This window comes from Chrysochloris asiatica, unplaced genomic scaffold, assembly GCF_000296735.1.
Source record: "Chrysochloris asiatica unplaced genomic scaffold, ChrAsi1.0 scaffold00042, whole genome shotgun sequence".
Lineage (NCBI taxonomy): Eukaryota > Metazoa > Chordata > Mammalia > Afrosoricida > Chrysochloridae > Chrysochloris > Chrysochloris asiatica.
In genome coordinates, this window is record NW_006408560.1 from 14,632,894 (window position 1) to 14,648,048 (window position 15,155).

General features: G+C 41.9%; 1 protein-coding gene across 1 annotated transcript in view; it reads left to right on the forward strand.

The window, feature by feature from the left end:
- The first annotated feature begins 137 nt into the window (after positions 1-137).
- The window catches only part of SYT11 (synaptotagmin XI), a 17,874-nt gene continuing 2,856 nt past the window's right edge, over positions 138-15,155 (forward strand). The window contains exons 1-2 of the mRNA XM_006861568.1: positions 138-328; positions 6,204-7,030. Of these exons, the coding sequence (XP_006861630.1) occupies positions 295-328; positions 6,204-7,030 (861 nt within the window). The 5' untranslated portion in view covers positions 138-294. The remainder of the gene's footprint in view (positions 329-6,203; positions 7,031-15,155) is intronic.

Genomic DNA, 15,155 nt, shown 5'->3' on the forward strand with positions numbered 1-15,155 from the left:
TTCGGACAGAGGTGGAGTCTTCTGCAGAGGGCTGTTCGGAAGAAGGCGGAGCCTACCTCGCATCAGGACCAGTCTGGCTGCACCTGCATCCTTAGCTCAGAGCATCCCTGGAGCATCTTAAGAGACGACCTCAGCTGGCAACCAGGGACCAGACCGTCGCAAGAGGCACCCGCCAGATACCTTCCCCCTCCCCTGATCTAGCCCTCTACTACAGCAGCCCCTGAACTGGCCGGGGGATCCCAGAGTTGCCTGACGACTGCAAAAACATTTATAGAAACAGCCTCTGATTACGACATGGCTGAGATCACCAATATCCGACCTAGTTTTGGTAAGTAGAGTCGGACAAACTAACTCTGGGCTAGTCGGAGCCATTACAAAGCTGATGGGGCGCAGTGCCTGGGCAGTTAGTGAAGCTCAGAGTAGGGCCTACAAGTGCCAGCTCAGCTGGAATCAGGCCTGTGGTGGTTGGCAGGGCCAGTGGACAGCGCCTAGACTTGAGCTATGAGCTGCAGGGGCTGGCAAGGCCAGAGCCACACCAGGGGGTGGGGTAGTTCAAGATGTTAAAACCTTGTATGGTGCACTGTCAGCACTGCAGAAGGTGAGAAATAGTGAACTTGCGGAGGTTGTGAACCCCTCCCTCTGGGGGAGGAGAGGTGGGGTAGGCCGATCCCTCCCCCTTGGGGCATGTAGGGCGGTGCCCCTTCCCCCTCCCACCTTTCAGGGTTGCGGGGGAGGGAAGTGGCAAGGGGGATGGGGTATCAAGATGGCAGCTTGGAGACTGTGGGATGTGTGGCTGGCAGCCAGGGGAGGCTGCCGTTGAGGAGTGAGGGGCGTGCGGGGGAGATGAGCAAAAGGAAGCCACTCCTTAAACCGGTCAGTTGGATGCTGGGGCTGGAAGGAAATGTGAGCCCTGCAAACTCCGTTCTGCATCGTAATGGTGGGGTCCGTCCTATGCTACCAAATGGCGCTTGGCACTGCTGGGCTAGGGGAATGACGTGATGTCTATTTCTGGGCCTCCTGGCAGTGTCTCGGCTCTCCTTCCAGGGCCTTTGTTCCAGGTTTCCCTGGGGCTGGCTTTTCAAAAAAGGGGACTCACCCGCGCTAGTGCTGGCGGGGGGTCCGATCCAGTTTAGAGGGGGAGGGGCGAGAGGCTGAGCCTGAAGGAGGCTGCTTTGTGTATCAGAGAAAGCATTACGTCATCTCGGAACGGCTGGTCCCAGACCCAGCCTTGTGGGTTCCAAGATCAGTTACACTCCCTGGGGCAGAGAGTGGAGTAGAAATTAAGAAGGTGAGAAAGAAAAGCGTGAAAAGCAAGTTTTTCCCTCTTTGGAGCAAGCCTACAAAAAACGTGATAGAGGAGCAATCAACTTCCTGTACTACACTTTCGTGATCAAAAATTAAAATAAAATAAAATTACTCTGCTTCTCCCTTCAAGTCTAGTTAAGATGGGGCAAACCAATGAAAATTGCTGCCAGTCTGGGGTTTCTTCATATCCTTTCAGGGATTCTAAACCTCAGACAAAGCTTGAGCATACAGACTCAAATATATAGGGTGGGACACAATCCAGATGGGTAATGGCTTTTCTCACTCCCTAGTCAGATATATGTGGAAATGAGCAGAACAATGTACTGTATCCCCTCAATATCAGCAAGAAGACCTCAGATAGGGGAAGTGTCCAGATAACAGATCTTGATTAGCAACTTTTTCCCTCTTCAAAGCTAAATTCTAACTGTATTTCATTTTTTCAAATCACTGTCTGCTTCTCTACTCATGAAGCCCCAAATTTCCAAAATAGAAACCCCATGAGTACCCCCATGCTTTTCTTCTTGCTGTTTCTTTTTCTTTTTATGCCTTCTTTCAACAAATTATTTTCTTTAATTGCAGCTCCAGATTTCTTGGAAAAGTACATGATGTGGAGCATGATATAGTGATTTCTTTTAGAGGAAATACTAGTGAAAGAGGGAAAATAAATTATATCAGCCTTACATGCTGTATTTTATTTAATCCTTACAAATACCTTCTTGTGTCATTTGTATTATAATATATAATGACATATATATATATTAGCCATGGTGTGGCACTGAAGAACAAGCACTGTACTGCTAACCTTTCAGTTAGCAATTCAAACCCACCAGCAACTCTTGAAAACCCTACACAGAGTTGCTATGAGTTGGGATTGACTTGGTATCACTAACACAATAATGTATTTGCCAGATGAAGAAACAGGGAGATAAATTAACTTGCCTAAAGTCAAGCAATATAGTAAGAATTTGAACAGTGTCTGGTTGATGCCAAACTTTGTACTTTGGTGTCACAATGGCCTGCTTGACAGTTTAGGAAAGTTTAAGAAAGGAAGTGTCAATACATTAGTCTGGTTAAATAAAGGCTGAGAGAGTTACGTATAGCCCAGATTTATGTTGTGGGTCTCTGAACCCTTATAGATGGTCTCCTGTATAAAGAACTGTTGCTCTTGACTTTTTCATGTACTTCATTGTAGCTATCAAACACTGTGAAGTGTCAGAGATACACCAAGCCAACACTCAATTATCCATGACCTTGCAGGACAAAAGGAGCAAAGATCACAAATCCCTATAATTTATAGCTATTTTTAAGTACTCACTTCAGCAATTAGTTCCAATTTCCTTTTCCCACCAAGTTTTTCATAAAGCAAGACAGAGAGCTCTGAGTTCAACATCTCTTATTTCACTAGTTCACTGCATTAGGTGTGGGAGATAAAGGCAATACTAAAATGAAATGAGAAATGAGGGGAAGAATTTAAGATAATCCAGAAATGAGTTCATCTGCTTTTCTTCTTTTCCTTCTGTCTTCCTGAGAGATGAGAATCCTTCGTCTTCTTTCTTACTCACCCCACCTCCATTTTGTAACAATAAAAGATGCATTAAAAATAGCATTGGTTCGCTCAAGATCATTGAGTAAAACTATAATAGCGCTAAAAGGGTGGCCCACATATCTTCCTTCCTAGGCCTTTAGATATTCCTTCCAAATCATTCTAAGAAACATCTGTCTTAGTATTTTCATGCTTTCTTCTTCTCATAGTGACAGTGTTCATTTTTCTCCAATCATTAGCAAGCAACATGCAAGAAAGTCCCTGTATGGTAAATGGCGAGCCACTTTTTCAGAGTATGCCTATTCTGATTGACAATTGAATCTAATCAGTTGTTCAAACAAATATTTATTGAGTTCCCATTAAATACAAGAGACTCTGAGAGATTTCAGATAAAGAGGATGCAGTTCTTACCCTACTCTCAAGGAGTTTGCCCTCAGGACCAGGCCTGTCTCCATGTTGTGAAATCAATATCTGCTAGCTCTGATTTCATTTTATTCTCTGAAGACTAAACAATATTTACTCAATTTGACCATGGGCAAGTTCACCTTGATTGTTGTTGTTAAGTCCATCAAGTTGGTTCCAACTCATAGCAACCCTGCAGAGAGTTTCGGAAGAGTGGCTGGTGGGTTTGAACTACCAACTTCAGTTATCTATCTTATTGTATAATGTATCCCCTTCTTTTCTTGCACAGTTCCAGCTTTCATAGAAGCATGGAATATTTGAGGTAGAAAGAATTGCAGAGATCATCTAGTCCAATCCTCATGGGAGAAATATCTTTCAGAATATGTCTAATCAATAATAATACAACCTATTAGAAACTATTTTAGTTGGTGAATCTCTGCTTTGTGAGCAACCTGGATCATAGTGAGACAATTCTAATAATAATTTCCCTTCTTTCATTCAGTCAAAATCTGTCTCCCTGGAGCCTGTATGTTTTAGTGCTGGTCCTGCCCTCCAAAGTAAGATAAAATCGAATCCACTTCCATCAAAATGCCTTAATTAATTGAAGACAGTTGTTATTATTCTTAGACCCTCATCCCCAGCTCCAAATCCTTCAGTGTATCCTTATTTGATGTGGTTTCCAGGTCTTATTTACTATACTTAGTCTACATTATCCATAATGTAGAGGATGAACCCTGGTGTCAGGCAGATGAGGTTTAAATCCCATCACTTTCATTTGCTAATATGTGACCTTAAGCAGATATCTGAGTCCCTAGTTCCCTTAATTATAAAGGGATGATATTAATGGTACCTTTCGAATGAGTTACTTAATCCATAGAAAGAAAGTTCTAACATGATGCCTGGAATGAACATAGTAAATGTACACACACACACTTTATTATTACCAGTGCTAGACAAAACATTCCCTATGTGTTGTGACATGTGCAAATGAAATTATATCTACCTCTACTGTGATCTGGAGATTGTGCTCAGAGTACGAGGTGGCATTAGCCTAATTATAGTCCAAGCTTGTGGCCTCTTAAACTATGAAGTCATTTTTGCACAAACTGTTGTCAAGTGATGTCTACCATTGCCTATAGATGGATTTCTATGCCCAAATAAGATTTTACATTTATCCCCATTATATGTAATCATATTAACCTCATCATCTTTTTCTAATGTGTGAAGTCTGTTTAGAATTTACTAACTCATTTGTGCTGCTTAATATATGCCACATGGTTCTAGGACCTGGGGATATAGCCATGAACAAACAAATCAGACAAAATCTCAATTCTTATAATGATTACCTAATGAGAGAAGACAGACAAATAAATAAGGTCAGAGGTGACTACAACATAATGAAAAATTAAACCAGGTGGTAGGGATATTATCTCAGTTGGGGCAGAGAGATCAACTCAGATTACTTATGGTGACTATTTTTTTTGGATTTCAAAGGGATCATCTTGACAGATTTTCTTAAAGGACACAGGATAGTCATGGGGACTTATTATGAAGGTTTAAGAAAATGAAAAACTGCATTTGTGAGGAAAAGGCCAAAAAAGTGTGCCAAGGAATTTTTTCCCCATCATGACAATGCACCTGCTCATTCTTCAAGTGTAACAAGTGCTGTCCTATGAGAATTTCATTGGGAAATGTTACTGCATCCATCCTCCAGCCGTGGTCTTGCCCCTTCAAACTGTTTTTGTTGTTGTTCTCCAAACTCAAAAATCACTGAAAAAGAACACTATTTGAATTCCCCGAGGATACCCAAATTGTCATTTCCCGTGGTATAAATAGAAGAGCACAGAATTCTTCAGGTGAAGGGTTAGATAGATGGAAACACCACCTTCATAAATGCATAGGCCTAGATGAAGGACATGTCAAGAAACAAAAGCTTCACATTTTGATATGTTTGTTTAATAAAGGTTTCTTTGATTTTTGTAGCAATACTTTTAGATCAATCCTCAAGTGTGTAGGTGTGTGTGTGTATATATATATATATATATTTTGTTGTTATGTGCCGTGGAGTCGGTTCCAACTCATAGGGACCCTACATAGGGTTTCCTAGGCTGTAAATCTTTAAGGGAACAGAAAGCCTCATCTTTCTCCTGTGGAACAGCTGGTAGTTTTGAACTGCTGACCCTGAGATTAGCAGCCCTATTTGTAACCACTATGCTACCAGATATATATATATATCATATGGTGATAAGGCATATATAAATAGAGCTAGGAAGTGTGAGTGACAAGGATATAAAACGTTACACTTGTAAATAGGGTGGTCCTTACTGACATTTAAGTATAGATCTGACATTTTTTACCCCCTCTATTTCTTCCTATTCAAAATACTTACATTTTAAATACCTGGAAGCTGACAAAAAATTTTGAATTATATTTTTTAAGTATGTAAACCTGGAGTTCTTCTAGTTACCATGTACCCACTTTTACCAACTATATCTAAGCTCATCTCCACATTCCTCTGTTTCACTTTGCCAGTCACTACTACTAGCTTACTATTTGCAAATTCTATACTAGATACTGTAGAATATCCTCCTAAAGCCAAAGACATCTCTTGCCCTTGTGTAACAGTTGAGATGAACAGGCACCAATATACATAGGTGACCTTAGAACACTTACAGAGAAGCTTTATACGAAACACAAACCAATATAAGCCAACCAAGTCCATAAATGCTGAGGGAATGTTAAGAAAAGAACAGTGAGTCCGGTGGGACAACTCAGGAGAGATTTTCTGAAGATAGCCAGGTTTGGTGGGAAGGAAGAACCAAGGGAGAGGTGCTTTGGCTGGCGTGGTGTAGACTGCAGATAAGTTTAGCTCTTGCGTGGGTATTGAGCAGGGGAGTTTGGGTCAGGGATTGGGATCTACTTGCCTTGATGCATATCTGGTCTCCACCCTCAGATGTGTCACCTGTGGTGGCTGGCCTTATTGGGGCCTCAGTGCTGGTGGTGTGTGTCTCGGTGACCGTCTTTGTCTGGACTTGCTGCCACCAGCAGGCAGAGAAGAAGCACAAGACCCCACCCTACAAATTCATTCACATGCTCAAAGGCATCAGCATATACCCAGAGACCCTCAGCAACAAGAAAAAAATCATCAAAGTGCGGAGAGACAAAGATGGCCCTGGGAGGGAAGGTGGACGTGGGAACCTGTTGGTGGACGCAGCAGAGGCAGGCCTGCTAGGCCGAGACAAGGGTCTCAGGGGCCCTAACTCTGGATCTTGTATAGACCAATTGCCCATTAAAGTAGACTATGGGGAAGAACTGAGGAGCCCTGCTGTGAGCCTGACTCCTGGAGAAAGTAAAACCACTTCTCCATCATCTCCAGAGGAGGATGTCATGCTAGGATCCCTCACCTTCTCAGTGGACTATAACTTCCCGAAAAAAGCTCTGGTAGTGACAATCCAAGAGGCCCATGGACTGCCAGTGATGGATGACCAGACCCAGGGCTCTGACCCCTATATCAAAATGACCATTCTTCCTGACAAGCGACATCGGGTGAAGACCAGAGTGCTGCGGAAGACCCTGGACCCCGTGTTTGATGAGACCTTCACCTTCTATGGCATCCCATACAGCCAGCTGCAGGACCTGGTGCTGCACTTCCTCGTCCTCAGTTTTGACCGCTTCTCCAGGGATGATGTCATTGGGGAGGTGATGGTGCCATTGGCTGGGGTAGACCCTAGCACAGGCAAGGTACAGCTGACCAGGGACATCATCAAGAGGAACATCCAGGTGAGGAGAAAGACTGTGTTGTGGAGGGGTGGCAGGTTGGGGGTGTCAATATCTTGAGGGAGGAAATGGAAGGGGAAATGGGGTGAGATGAATAGCAAAAATGGACTATAGAGAGGAAGCTCTTGGCTATTGAGGATAAACAGTAGTCAGAGTAAGATGGAGGACCCATGTGAGGTCTCTCCCACTTCTTGAGAAGAGAGCAGCACCTGAAATTTTACTTATCGATCAGTATCCTGTGGTTGTGTCCATCTTGCTTAGGCAGGCTGGCCCACCACTCACAGACCTTCCTTCATACCAGGGATATAAGAGTTAATTTTCTCTCAAGTGATGTATGATCTGCCTTCAGTAAACTTTTTTCTCACAGTTGAGAAACTACGAAACTAATTCAGTAATTTTTCCCTCATCTTCCCTTTTCCATCCCATACCTGCTGCTGCTGCTGCTGCTGCTATACACGGTCGAGTCAGTTCTGACTCATAGCGACCCTGTGTAGGGTTTCCAAGGCTGTAACTTTTTATGGGAACAGAAAGCCTCATCTTTCTCCTGAGGAGCATCTGGTGGATTCAAATTGCTGACCTTGAGGTTAGCAGTGCAACATGTAACCCACTATGCTACCGGGACTCCCAGCCCAAACCTAGAAGTAATGCCATTTATATGTTTTTAAAGAAATGTTACAAATACAATTTATTGAGTTGCTATTATTCTTCTGGCATTTTACTTAGGCTGGAACCTTGGCCTCAGATAGGTCCATTCCACTTCTCTCTGTTTTCATTCAAAAGGAATGAGAGTCCTCTGTCCTGCATTCTTCCCACCTCCCACTGGGACAGTTTTGGGTCTTGAGGTATAATTCAAGGGTACAAGAAACATATCCCCACCCCCACCCCACACACACACTAGTTAATTCATCATTTCACAATTGTAGAGGAAGGATAGTGCTGTGGTTAAGCATTCAAACTCTGGAGTTGGACTGATTTATTTTCTAGTTCACCATTTTCCAGCTGTGTAATAGGAGTAAGTTACAAACCCCTTTAAGCCTCTGTTTCCTCATCTGTAAAATGAAGATTACATTTCAGAGTTATGAGGATCAAATGAGGTGGTGCATTTGGCATATCACTGCCCCTGAAGAGCTGTGACTCTAGTTTGCAATTACCATATAGTGAGTATAGTAGTACTATGAAGGAAGTTGTTGAAATTTTACACTTAAGAGTTTCATTCCTTGTGCAGGGTATATCATAAGTGGTTAATACCAAGGACTTTGAAGACAGACCTGAGTTTGAACCAAATTCTATCAGCTAATTGAGCTTGGGCAAATTCTTTAACTTCTCCAAATCTCAGTTCCTTTTAGGAGTAAAGTGCTCTGTTTGCATTTACATAGTAAATTGCATTGTAAGTACTCAATAAATGGTAACTATTACTATTATTGTTTCTATTTATAATAAAACCTGATCCCTATGAGATATATGTAGTTTATAGATGCTTACATTTTGTTCTGACAAAGAAATAGGAGACAAGGGAGTCTTGAATCAGTGAAGGAGCATGTAGGAGATTCAGACAATGATTCAAGGTCACTAAAAACAACCACACATCTCCCAGAAAGAGCCCTGCTTGTGGGTGCCATACTATCTTGTAATGCCTTTTCCACCTACAAGTCCAAATGGCCTCAGTGGAGAAACAGGAGGCTCAGGATTGGATAGAAGAGGGCCCCAGGTCTGCAGGCACGGAGTGTGCACTCAACTTCCAGGAATGAGGCTTGCCCACTGGAGATGGGAAGAGTCATTTCCTGCTGAGTATGTGTTCTTGCCTTCCCTGCTGCATAGTAGGCACCTGTTCCTTCACACTCAGCCCTGATGAATACCAAAAGAACTGCTACAACCATGTGGCACCCTCAGCTCCACCTCATAGGAGTTAGGGAAGTCCAAGAATTTTGAGGAATTTTAGAGGCACTTAAAGCATAAAAAAGGCACTGGTTCTGTGCCAGGATACAATGAGGCATCCTAGAGTCCAACAGAACAGAAGTTCTTGCATCCTCTGAGGTTGGATGTGAACTGCTCAGACAGAAACTGTACAAGTGACCTGTTTCATCTTCCTCAGGGTGCTACAAATCTTCTTCCCTGTTTCCTGATTCCCCTTTTCAGCAGCTTCAGTGCCCCATTCTCTGCCTTCAGCTACCCTCCTTCCAGGAGGATTCCTTCCAACACACTCAACCTTGTTAAAGCCACCAGTAACTGGACTCTTCCAGATGGCTCATATACTCATAGCCCAAGCCTGGAGGTAGAGGATGGTTCTGTGCCAAGCTGTAGCTGGGGAGAGACTGGCAAGAAAAGGAGACTGATCTGAGCTGGGAACAAACAGCCTCAAATCCAGGGCATTGGGCAAGAAGCACAGACAATGACATTTACTAAACTGCCACTTGGCAAGAGCCAAGTTTTTTTCCACTTTATTAACTCCCTTCAGGAGGGATAAGCCAGGGCTGGGATCCTGAGAGAAGCCCCTGGTAGGAACCTGGGCAGTCCCATACCAGGGTTGCCCAGCCTCCAAGGCCCATTTCTCCCATTTTCCCCTTTGTTCCAATCTGAAACACATAGTCATCTCTTCACTCACTGATTCTCTAACAGAGCAGCCTCCAAAGGTCTACCCCATCCCCTTCCTACTGCAGCCGACAGTCTGCCCTTTCTGGTTCTCTCCTTGGCAAACATCAGCTACAGCAGCTCTAGATTATTCCATACCATCTATAAAGAGCTTTATTCTGGTCTGTATAAGATATTCTTTTACAATTTGAGGCCAAATTGCCTTCCTTCAAAGATGCCTAGATGGAGACTGGTGAGAATTTAATTTCTCTCTGTTTATAGAGAATCCTCTGTCTCTGCTCCAACTGAATTTCCTGGCCTTTATTAACAACAACAAAAATTATCCTTTGTCCTTCCTATTATCACAATGTGGTCTTATGGGAAACGCTCAAGACTGTTCATCATTTCTAACTTTGTCTCCATTTCACTGCATGACTCTGGACAGTTACACCCCTACCCCTGGGGCCTCAGTTTCCCTCCCAGTTGTACTGTGAATGCTAATGGGATCACTTTCTAAGTACACTCTCAGCTCTTATAAATATATAGGAAGACATAGAAAGTATTAAAAATTAACTTGATTTTTAGTGAAAGGAAATTACAATACAGATTCTAAAACAGTAGATAACGCCCAAAATCTTGGAGTTGGGCTTTGGAACTCGATTTATTTATTTATTTTAGTGGCAGCTTTATTTTCAGATATTTTACCCAGAAAGATATTAAAGTGAATTTGCATCCCATGAGAAGGGAAGTGGTACAGCAAGGGCAGGTGGAGGCAGGGAGGTGAAGAGGAGACAGTGGGGAAAAGAGTGGTTTAAAAAGTAAATAATAGAGAATTGTTAGACTCCTAATTTCTTCAGGTCATTGTTCTCCAAACCATTTCCTGTCTTTCCACTCCCCAGATCTGGTGTTAACGACCTGGGACAATGGTCATGGGAGTGAGAGGATTCTTAAAATCTCAAGAGTTAAAAGGAACTGTAGAGATCATCCAGTCTAGCCAAATGGGACAGAAAAGAGAGAAAGAAAAAAGAATGTTAATTCCCCAGAAACAATTAAAAAAAAAAAAAGAACAGTTGTTATGTGTGTGTGTATGGCAGGGAGGGAAGAAGGGAGTTGTGGTTGAATGTTAAGGGTTTTGTTCCATTTGTTTTCCCATGGTTGTGATTTTTTTTTCCCCCCATGGTTGTGATTTAAGGTAGGGGTGGCCCTTTGCATTTCTGGTGTTATGGGATAATGCACTAAACCACAAGGTCAATTTGAACCATAAGGTTGGTGGTTAAAATTCACCAGCTGCTCCTTGGAAACCCTTTATAGGGTCACTATGAGTCAGAACCAACTCAACAGCACTTAATAACAAAAACAACAACAACAAAGATTATTGATGTACAGCTGATCCACCCAGTGTGCAAAGGCTCTGTAGCTAGAAAAATCACTCTGGAAGAGGTGCTATTAAACTTCAGGAAAATGGACATCCTTCACCTAAGTATTTCTTCCATCTGAATATACATACACTTTGGGACCACTGCTCCTGTTCTTTTTCACTGAGCAGACAGGAGCCACTCTCTGAGACCAAAGCTCCCCAGCTCTGTGATGCATGGATAAAACCCTTTATCTCCCTTGTCCTTCTGCTTGCCTGCCCCCAAACAGGGTCTTTGCCTCACTAAGATCATGGGGCTGGGAAACAGCTCGCTCCCAGCTCTCAATGCCTTTTTCTTTTTGAAAGAGCCATTGAAAATGCTACTTGGAATGGGAATTGGGTGGAGAGAGAAGGGGAGGGGGAAGGAGGGAATGTTAAACTCTGGTCTTTCATGAAGAATCAAATAGTATTCAGGAGGTGTTGTGGCTGCAGACTTGGGCTTCACAAAGGGCCGCCTGGATGGTGATGGGCATTCTGCCCACGTAAAATGGCCAAAGGTAAAGGAGGGTATCAGAAACAAAACATTCGTTTGAGGAGGGATTTTAAGAAAGAAATTATTTAAAAGGTTATTAAAAGAAGTTGCCAAAGAACTAGGTACAGAGCATTGGGACTTAAATTAGGAAGCACTTGCTATAATGGGTGAGTTGGGGAACAAAGTTTTAAACAAGTAATCAGAAACCCTAAATTACAATGTTGTAATCAATGTTATTCTTTATTAATAAAGGTCTTCATTTTTTAAATCAAAATGAAATTTTGATTTAAAATTTCAGTCTCTCCCAGTAATCCTTCTATATAGAAAGTTAGAATTATATATTTAAATATATATATGTTTAATTAGCTACTCCGTACTCAATGATGGTCCTAGAAATAGATACCAAATCTAGTTAACATTTCATTATTTATACAAATGGAGGGTAATAGTGGCCCAGATAATCTGAAAGTTCTTTCTCTATCAGTGCTGCCCAATAGAACTTTCTATGATGAATGAAACATTTTATATCTGTGCTGTCCAACATGATAGCCACAAACCACATGTGGCTATTAACCACAAAATATGGCTAATGTGACCGAGGAATCACATTTTTAAATGTATTTAATTGTAGTGAATTTCAATTAAAATTTACACAGACACGTAGCTATTGGATACTCTTTCAGATAGCTCAATTCTGAGAATTTTGGAAGGCTTTTGATTTTCTTTTTCATGAAAGATAATTGCTCCGCTATTAAATGATTGGTTAGTGGCTGGAACCCATCATCCACCCCATGGGATAAAGATGTGGCAGTCTGCCTCCATAAAGATTACAGTTTTGGAAACCTTATGAGGCAGCTCTATTCTATTCTATAAGGTTGCTATGAGTTGGAATCAACTTGACAGCAATGGGTTGTTGTGTGTGTGAAGTTTTTTAATAGTAAAACTAAGTTTACAGTCTCTAATTACATTCTGACTCATAGCAAAAGTAAGCAGCTCAGAACAATACTGGTTGGCAAGGGAAATCAGCCTATGATTTAAAACTGGCTGAGAGTACTTTCCACATATTTAATCAGGAGCTGACAGTATGGGTGAACTTACAATACTCACAATTATGGGTTTATTAAGCAAGTGAACAGAGTACAATTCAGGATCAGGAAGAACTCACTATGCAGTAGTCCTTCAGTCAGGTATGCCTTGCTCTTGTCTTTGACCTCTCAGTCCTGTAACCCATCAGCCTCTGCCCTGCTTGGGCAAGTTTTACAAAGCTCCTTTAGCCAGTATGTAAATGCTCAAAGAGCACATTCTGCAAGCCGGCCTTCTGCCCATAGGCATTCAGCTGTACTTGGCCCATGGGTCGGGAAACCCACAGTTGCTCTGTCTCTCCATGCCACCATTTTTCCAGGTAGGACTATCTCAAGGTCCACTCTTGGCTCTCTTTTTTTAATGGTCTTGAGATCATCTTTCCTGCTTCTGAGATGGCTCCTTTTAAGACTAGTGGGATGGCAAAACAAGCCAATTCTGACATTAGAGTTCTGTACACCTTATTTGCATGGTGTGGCTCTGTGGGTTAATACGTTGGACTGCAAGATTGGTTTGAGCCACAAGGTCGGCAGTTCAAGCTCACCAGCCACAAGGTCGCTGTGGGTCAGAACCGACTTGACAGCAATTAACAACTCAATCATTTGGTGGAAATTAAAAAGATTTTGCATAGAACAGCCATGTCAATGAAATTTACGATCCCACACCCCCACTTGCCATATATTATTTGTTGTTTTCAAGTACCGTCGAGTCGATTCCACCCCATAGCAACCCTGTATAGGGTTTCCAAGGAGCAGTTGGTGAGCTTGAACCGCCAACCTTGCAGTTTAAACGGCTTTGCAGTCTGGTGCATTAACCCACAGCGCCACACCAGGACTCCTATATTATGGGTAAGGATAAAATGTCAGACTTCCATGTAGCAGAGATAAACCATGAAACTTTTCTTTAAAGTCTATTTCCTCTGTACTTTAATTTCAAAAGTCTACTTTAATTTTAGTTATATTTTATGCTCTATGAAAGACATTTCCAAATGGCACTGATATGAAATATGTTGTTTTTGTTAAGTGCCACTGAATCAGTTCTGACTCATAGTGACCTTGTATTGTTGGGTTTCCAAGGAGCAGCTGGTAGATTTGAACTGCTGACCTTGCAATTAGCAGTCCAGTGCTTATCCTACAACAACTTAAGAAATTTTTGAACCATGTAAAATGTTATCATAGTTTCATCCCTTGAGATCATTTAAGGTCTATAATGAAAACACAGATTTAAAGTAAGTCATAAAGTTATTACCTTGTTTATTCATTGGTGTGCTAACTACCTTGGTGGTAACATGCCATGGAGTTGGTTCCAACTCATAGTGACCCTGCATAGGATTTCTGAGGCTGTAAATCTTTACAGGAGCTGAAAGCCTCATTTTTTTTTTTTTGAATGGTTGGTAGTTTCAAATCACTGATCTTGAGGTTAGCAGCCCAACTCAAAACCACTACGCTATAAGAGCTTTTTGCTAACTGCCTTCATTGCTACTATTCTCTCCTAAACAGCTGAGCAGATGGCTTAATGATCAGTCTGTGAGTTTCTTGAGTTTAGGACTCCTTATTGTTCAACTTTACAGGGCTAGCCCCTAGCAGAGGGTCTAGCACTTAATAGGTAACAAGTCATTTTTGAGGATATATGGAATATATAAGGTTAATGACAAGTAAAGTTTATGTATGCCCCAATCTAAGAAGAATTCCTGGAGTAGGTGACATTTCTTTGGGACTTTGAACAATGCAAGGAATAAGGTTTGATGGTTTTTGTTGTGAAGTGCCGTCAAGTTGGTTCCAACTCATAGCAATCCTGGATAGAGTTTCTGAGGAGTGGTTGGTCAGTTTGAACTACCAACCTTGTGGTTTAAACCAACTTTGCAGTGCAGGACATTAACCCACAGTACCACACCAGGTTTGATAGTAGGGGGGTGATTTTATCTCAAATTCATTATGTCTGCAATTACACAAGTCCAACCACCTTTTTTTCCTTATTGCAGACTCACCCCCACTTCCAAAGCTAAAAACACAAGAAAAAATTTGTCATCTCCTCCCTCTTCCCTACGCTTTACATCCAATTAGCCACCCAAAGCTAGAAAATCCTGATAATTTTTCTTCAAAAATATCTTTCCCTCATCTACATTCCTTTGCTATGGCCCGAAAAGTCTTCCTTGGCTTACTGAAACCGCCTCTTAACTGAGCTCTCTGACTTTGCTCTTTCTCTACTTAAGGTCATTCCTCAGCTTTCATTAAAATAAATAAGAATAACAGCAATTATAATAACAACTATGTCATTCCTGTGTGTACAGACCTCCCCTTGTCTGTGTGTTTCACCTCTGCTGTTTTGTTAGGGTGCCCCAAGGCCCTTCACCCTAGCCTCATCTACCTCTCCAAGACTATCCCTCCTGTCAGGCACCTACCCAGCTTTTACTATTCTCTCAGTTGTGTCCTTTAAGGCCTCTGTGCCTTTGTGTCAGTCATTCCTGTCCTTTTTTTTTTTTTTTTTAATGCTTTATTGTGGATTATGTGATAGTTTACATGGGAGAACATTAGTTTTACATTCATCCTATCGTATATCGTTTCATTGCCATGATTATAATCCCTTCCATGCAT